Consider the following 7,713-nt stretch of genomic DNA (forward strand, 5'->3'; position numbering starts at 1 on the left):
CTAAATATTTAGAACTAATTGTGCAAAACAAAATGCATTGAAATCACACACCTGAAACCATTCGTCTGGAAGGAATGCCATCCTAACTTTTCCAGGCCATTCAGGTCTCACACGTCTAGGGAAATTAACATGGTCCCTTTCTGGCCCATCGTAAGGTTTTGGCAGATCTTTACTCAGCAATTCGGAAATTTTTTTCTTATCTTCTTCATAAACTTGAGGAGTAAATACTTTTACGGCAGATGAACTCTCTTCTCGTTGAAAGCTAATAAAAAATAGGTAATAGCAAGTTAATGTTGGCAAATGTAATGTTGAAACCAAGTTAACTCCCAACTTATATATATGTCAGAATGAAAAATCGAAATTTGGCAAATGTCAACATTCAACAGTAAATTTCAACATTCGATGAACAAAGACCTCAGCAAAAGACAACAAATATTTTCAGCGCTGGAGCAGATACAAGGAAAGGGGTTATGGGGGTCATGCTCCCCCTCCCCCCCCAAAAAAACACTGTTGATGATATTATCCATCCATTGTGTTCAAACAGTAAAATTTAAACATTATACCTTAGTTCTTTAATTATTTTTAAAAGTAAATATTTGAAATACAACTTCTTTTCACAACTTATGAAATTAATTTGTAACATTTAGGCCTTATTAGGGGCATTAAACCTGATAGATTTGGTGCTTTTTATTGACACCCAAGCAATTTTTCAGAAAATTTTTGAACCCAAAAATGTAGGTTTGTTTGTAAAGGGGTTCTCAGGTCATTTTGCCGAAATGATAATCTGTATCTGTCCCTGTTCCAGTGAACCACAGGTGAATGTTGACATTCTCCAATTTTGGTCTTTTACAGTAACTATATACAGACAAAATAAGGTGAGCAATTACTAACATAAACAAGAAGCGAATAAAAAATGTATCTTTTAGTTTATTTCATATTATACTTTTGCAAAAATAGGATATGTAAAAGAGCTAATCACTTCTGCATTGACAGCAGTACTGCAATAAAAGTCATTCCCTGAGAGAACAAAGCACTAGCAGAAACACCCATTTACTAAAATAATAATGCCTTAAAAATCTGGTGTAGTGAATATGTATTTCGGTGACGTTTTATATATTGTGTAACATTAAATCTCATGATTTAACATAATGTTAAGAACATAAGATGTGCAGTCTTCCTATTAAAAAAAGTCGCATAGTTATATTTGTTTAATAGAAATTATCACAGCTACATTAAGTGTTTTGAATGATATACCAAGAGAATCATTAATTCACAGGTGCAAATTGTAAGATGAGTTCAAGGCTGAAAATATCTTGAATGTACCACTCATCTTTCCACACCATGTGGACATTTGGTGGTTTCATAATATACTCTGCTGGGAACAGTACTTGACAGTTTATCTGGCCATTCAACTGGATTGATATATTTCATTTATTTTTCAATCATTCTATAGCTACCTGAAGATGAGTGGTCCATCCTTGACATACCTCAAAATTTACTTATTTCTGAGTAACTTAACTTTCAAATGGATAGATTTACTTTGGCAAAGTAATTTTTTCCAGTCTTCCGACATTTTCAACAGATCAATTACCGCCAGTGGATGGGAAACTTGCAAAAAAGGAATTGTGATGTAAAAGAAAGAATTTTTATTTAAAAATCTTCGAAATGACAAAAATTTGAAGTTCATTAAAACCTACCTAAAAAACAATTCTGCTTTGAAGGTGTGAACATATGTTGCTAGAGGATGACCATCTGTCAGAAGAAATATATCTCTTGCAAAAAAAAAAGTTTAAATTCTGAGGTCTTCATTTTAGATGCTGTTTTTCACAATAACGAATTGCGATAGGACCCTACTTGTTGGGTTTCTTGATTCTACTAAAGGCTTTTATCACAAGCATAATTTGAATTCAAGACATCAAAATTCAAACAAATGCTAGAGCAAGGATGCTGGATACTTTTGTCGGATGTCTTTTCATCCATAAGCTCATTATTTTTGGCATTGAAAAAGGCGTTTCCTGTAACGCCGAAACACGTGTCTGCTGTAATTTTCAAATTTGTGCTTCTACTTACGTTGTTTTCTCCGACTTTACTGTTCTGCACAAAGGTATTTATTTATCTTATGCTGGATACTGTTTTTGCGTAAAGAGAATTGTGCAGTTGAGAAGATTGTTTATATGTAATTTGATTCCAAGGCACATGGACACCTGCATTATAAGCATAGAAAAATAAAAATCAAAGGATGTGGACAGACAAGGTCGTCATTCAACAGTCAACTGAAAACAATAAGCAATTCGAGACTGTTTAAAAAAAAAAAAAACCATTTATGAATAAGAGGAATATTTGAATTTTCTTTGAAATTTGAATAGGCATATTCAGACATGTGAATATATTTTACAGTTTAAAGGATAATTACATTAGTAATTCAAATTTAGCGCAAAACATTAATTAAGCATTTGTTTGTTATTTTACAAAGAAAATGTTAACATTTTTGGAAATCAATCACATAATTTGCCTTTAAATGTTAATTTTAAGAGTAAGTTACTTTATGGCTAACGAAAATTTTCTTCACAAAATCATAGTTCATACAATACAGAAATAAATTCCCTTTGTGGTCTAATGAAACAAGAAAACAAAAGTTTCTGGGTTATGATTTATAAATGAAAAAAGCATTGGCTAACCTAGCATGGGTGACAAAAGGAGCAGTAATTTATGGTGCCCCCAGCCCCTCTAGAAATGCAAAAGAAAAAAATAATTAAAATTTTATGCAAACAGGAAATTCATACAATTTTTAGAAACAACTATATTTGTGACATAACGAAAGTTCAAGTGGGCTATTGAACGAAAGAAAAGTGGCGGGTTCGAGGGTTTACCATCCCCCCTTCCCCCAAAAAACCTTTTCAAATTTGTAGTCTTAAAAATGCATTTTAGCTTCATATTTTTCAAAAACATGCATATCCACTATGGGTCCCCCCTTCCTAGACGAGTGACACCCTAGGCAAACCCCCACCCCCCATTAGGGATGCCACTGAGAAAAGAGAATTCACCAAGACTTTCATTAATATTGAGAAAGATAAATATATACACATCAGGGCTGCGTGCACATACAGGGGGAATTCCGGGTTATCTCCCCCCCCCCTGAAAAGTTCGGTTTGACAGTTAAATATTCATTTATATTTAAAAATTTCCAAAAAATATTGTTCCAAAACTCAAATGTCTTTCATATGCATATTAATTGCATAAAGCACTTTCATAATAGATAACCCGACGACCTGAACATTAGCACAAAAAAGCTCAAAGCTCCGCATTAAAAATTTTAAACCCTCCCCGAAACTATTTTCTGGTTATGGCTCTGATACACATAGAAGAGATACTTACCATGCAGGTCTAAAAATGCGAACTGCAGCTATATTTGAAACATCTGAAAATAAAATACAGCCTTAATTAATAAAAATAATTAAGAAGTAAAAATTAATTTTCAACATTTTAGAAATTTATATTATAAATTTGTTACTAGCCCAAAGTTTTCACTTCAATCATTTAATCTTAAAAAGATTACCTCCAAGTAAAGTTCGGCTACAAAGACATGATTTACAACAATCCTTCAATTTAGTTCCGAGATTACATTAAAACATGACATCAAATTAGAAAAAAATGTATAATAACATAAAATTTCGAAACAAAACAAAAAAATTGCTTTCACTCATTATTTAACTTTTTCTTTAAAAAGTGGAATAACATATAACACACAAAGCTAAATTTTTAGTAAACACATTCTTGGCCACAAATGTGGTCAGTTGTTGCACAATAGATTTTTTTTTTATAATAACAAATAATTTTTAATCACAGTGAATTATTGTCCTTGTCAAGTCATTTTATAAATATTCCAGAGGTAAAAGGGGATGTTTCTAGTAAGGAACCAGACTGGGAAACAAAGGGACTAATTTTTGGGGATTCTATTGTACGTGAGGTGTGCATTACAGTGGGGAGAGTAAAATGTAAGGTGGCTAGGTGTTGTTTAAAAAGGGCTTGAGTTGTTGTCTAGTGCCAGCTAGGCTGGCAATTTGAGATGCGTTGCTTCACTTTTGCAACTGTACTGTAATTTGGTGTGACGTCTGAAGTCAGACGTCATAAGAACCCATTTATAGGATAGGCAAACATTTACAGCACATTTACAAAAAGAAAGGACAAGGACAAGAGAGAGAAAGTACATCCATGGTACAGCTAGGATTCTAACCCAGAACCTCCCCCTTCGGAGTCGGACTTCTCCGACCACTAGCCAAAGCGGTGAAAGATGTAAATAAGGTTGCTCATAAGAGGGGACTAGTCAATTAGTGGGACCTGATTACTTCATGGGGGGGGGGACTAATTATGCAGGCCACTGGCCATAGAAATAATGAGGAGTTTTTGAAGGAATGGAAGTCCCTGTTGGAGAAAGCCACCAACTTTCAACCAATGTCAAAGCAACTTTTCAACCAATGTTCAAGCGATGTGGAGTGAATAGCAGTTGTTAAATCAGCAAGCTAGGTGTATGAACCAGTTAACTTAAAAATATTTGCGAAAAGTGCAGTACAGTCGTCCCTCGCTACTTCGCACTTCGACTTTCGCGGCTTTACTACATCACGGTTTTTTCTGTTTTTTTTTTTTTTCAAATATAATAATTAGCATTTTTTATGCGCTCGTGTAAACTGTTTCCTACATAAGAATAACAAAGTACGTATCTCCTTTAAGCAAGGTAAGCCCTTCTGAGGACTGTAGTTGTACTAGTTGAGGGAGTGGCGGTATAAAATAGTTGAAAAAGAGTTGGGAATCGCTATCTCATTTTAATCGTTAAACACTAACTGAAAAGTATAAATCACTGTATTATTAGGTCTGTAATTGTAAATGGTGTTCAACAATGTACTAGATTTTTAAGTTGTATACGTAATGCCTTAAATGAGGATAAATGTAGAGGAAGAACGAAATGTAGAGGAGGGGCACATACGGTCACTAAGTGGCAATTAATTCATCATCAAACAAGTTGAGCTATTTTCATAGATTAGTAGTAGTGTGTACGAAATGCATGTGTGTGTAGAGTTTATCCCAATAATTAACAATGTGATATCTATTTTGTCAAACATATCTCATTTTCTCATATTTTGTGCAATTTTTAAAGTAATGCAAATGTAATGGTGGCTACGTTTTATGTCTAGGGGGCTCTATCTATGTTAAAAACCTATTTAAATTGTCTTAAGTAAGTTTTTTGTGCTCCAATCAGGAAAATATAGTTTAAAATTACAGAATCCTACTTTGCGAAAATTCAGTTATCACGGTAAAGTCTGGAACGAATTAACCGCGATAAACGAGGGATGACTGTATTAGGTTTGTTGATGTGTGGAATTTTTGTAACTGCAATTGGATGCTAGGGATGGCCTGCATCTGTGTTTTATAGGGGTCAAAATGATTAGTGCTTTGATTTTAGGGGATTCAGAGTTACTAAGTTTGTATTATATTCTTTTTATTTTTTGAAAAGAAAACCTACATGTTGACAGGGAAACTAAAACTCAAAAATGTTCTGACAAACAGAGCTGAAAATGTTACCTTACTTTTTCTAAGGAGTGACAAATGAAGAAGATTGGCACAAAAATAAGGGGCGGGAGGAGTATACATTCTGTATTACAGAATGTTTTTGATTTCCCCAAAAGTATGTGTGGGGGGAGGGGGTAGAGATGAGTTCAGGCTCATTTCTGAGAACAAAGGCATGCCCGAGCTGGGTATATTGTCTCGGACCAAAATCCGCCCCCGCCCCCAAGCCCGGTGGAAACTTTCTTCTATCAAAAACCAAGTCTTCTACAGTTGGACATCTGCCTGTTAATGAAAAATATTATGTCAAATGTTCTTCATTAACAGAAGTTTAATTTTTCTCAAAATGCTCCACTTCAAATGCATTACTCCACGACATATTGCAATAGTAATCGCAAAAAAACACTATAAATACATGTTAATTTCTTTAATTTTTTGGTTATATTTTCATTGATTTAACTGATTTAAATGTTCCGTTCATTTTCTCACAGTAGGACAATGTTTATTTGCTTTGAATTTGTTTGGAGATTGACAATTAAATATCCTTGCTTCAGTCCAAGCCCAAAATCTATTTTCGGTTTTCGAACCCGAGCTTGCTTTGGGCCTGGATTGAGCCCGTAACACATGTGTGAAGTTTTCTATGTAGCCACAGATACTAAGCTATTAAGAGTTTTTTGTAAAGACAAGTACTGATGGCACCCCAAAGGAAGGAGCTGGTGGAGGAACTCAAGGCACATTTTGATAACATGCAACCTATCTTAACAATTTGTTAGCCTATCTTAACAATTGTTGATACAACAATTTAACAACAAGCACGGACATAGGTCCGTGCTTGTACATTCGCACTTAAAAGACCGTTTTCACACCTTTGTCCGCAACAACGGAGTAAGAAAACCCCTGCAAGCACCATATGATGGACTTTATATAGTGATATCAAAAAAAGAAAAAACTTTTGATCTGAAAATTAAAGGACGAAAACAGACGATATCCATCGACAAGTTGAAACCAGCTTTCTTGTCTACAGACTGTTTACCTGTGTTTAAGAAAAGGGCAGAAGAATCTGCGTCTACTGTAGTGATTACATGCAGAGGGCAGTTCGGCAACCGTCTAGATACGGCATATTCAATGGAACTTTGGGCGGAGTGTGCAGCGACCCACCGCTGGACACTGAGAGGAGAAGCCAAGTCCAGTGACCTGCTACCATTCTACCGCCAATTGGTGACGAAGAAAAAAAAGCAAACCCAAGTTTGAACACGGGAAGAAAATGATTTCGAGGCAGTGCATTCTGAGATGTGATCGCTATCAACTGCTATGTACTTGTGAAGGGGTGGGCCATGTTTAGATTATACAAGCTTTAATTTTAACCTTTTTACTGGTGCTTTAGAATTGAGAAGGTTTCAATAAATTGTTTCATTTTATCTCGCTATTTTACATTCGGAGTGCAACATATGTAACTAATTTTGAAAACTTGTCCCGATTCTGTTATAATTCCTAAAATTTTGACGCAGTGAAAATAATATTTTTATTTTTAAGGCACTTTGAATTTTTCTCTTTTCAAAATTTATAATCATTTAAAGATAACGAGCATTAGTATTTTTGCACATAAGATGATCAAAACATTAGCAATGAAGAATTTGTTGCAAGATACAGTCGTCATTTTCAACACAAAAAGCAAAAATAACTTTGGTAGTCTAAAAAGACATTTGCCAAAAACTAAAAGAAACAACGTTGATGAAATGATTATCTTACTTTTATTAGAAAATGCGGTTCGTAACATCTTTGCAGAAATTCCGAACAAGACTTCCGAAAATCACCTTGACTGCTCCTCTGTTGCCACGCTAGAGAAAAACTAAAGCATCTTTATTACAGTCATGATCACCGTTAATGTAGGACAAAAGCCATTTAGGTTATACTAGAGTCCCTAGTGACATTTTGGAAATATGGGGGAAAAAATGCATTCCTAATTCTTTTTCGTTATGAGATTGTTCAGACCTGAAATGCATAAGTTGCAGCAACAATAGCTGAGAGAAATTCAGCCAAGACCCATCCACATTGCTTACGTTCGACGCGTTTATCCGGTAGCGACCGGTTGACTGATCACGTGACCGCTAGTCACGTCAGCTAATGCTAAAGCATCGGAGGTGACTTTATTAT

General features: G+C 34.8%; 1 protein-coding gene across 1 annotated transcript in view; it reads right to left on the bottom strand.

The window, feature by feature from the left end:
* The window catches only part of LOC129227506 (ATP synthase subunit b, mitochondrial-like), a 29,846-nt gene extending 22,428 nt beyond the window's left edge, over positions 1–7,418 (bottom strand). The window contains exons 1-3 of the mRNA XM_054862082.1: positions 7,309–7,418; positions 3,376–3,418; positions 52–262 (exon numbers count right to left, since the gene is read on the bottom strand). Coding sequence (XP_054718057.1) covers positions 52–262; positions 3,376–3,418; positions 7,309–7,336 — 282 coding nt within the window. The 5' untranslated portion in view covers positions 7,337–7,418. The remainder of the gene's footprint in view (positions 1–51; positions 263–3,375; positions 3,419–7,308) is intronic.
* Between the last annotated feature and the right edge of the window lie 295 nt (positions 7,419–7,713).

The sequence above is a fragment of the Uloborus diversus genome, chromosome 8, assembly GCF_026930045.1.
Source record: "Uloborus diversus isolate 005 chromosome 8, Udiv.v.3.1, whole genome shotgun sequence".
In the NCBI taxonomy this organism is placed as follows: domain Eukaryota; kingdom Metazoa; phylum Arthropoda; class Arachnida; order Araneae; family Uloboridae; genus Uloborus; species Uloborus diversus.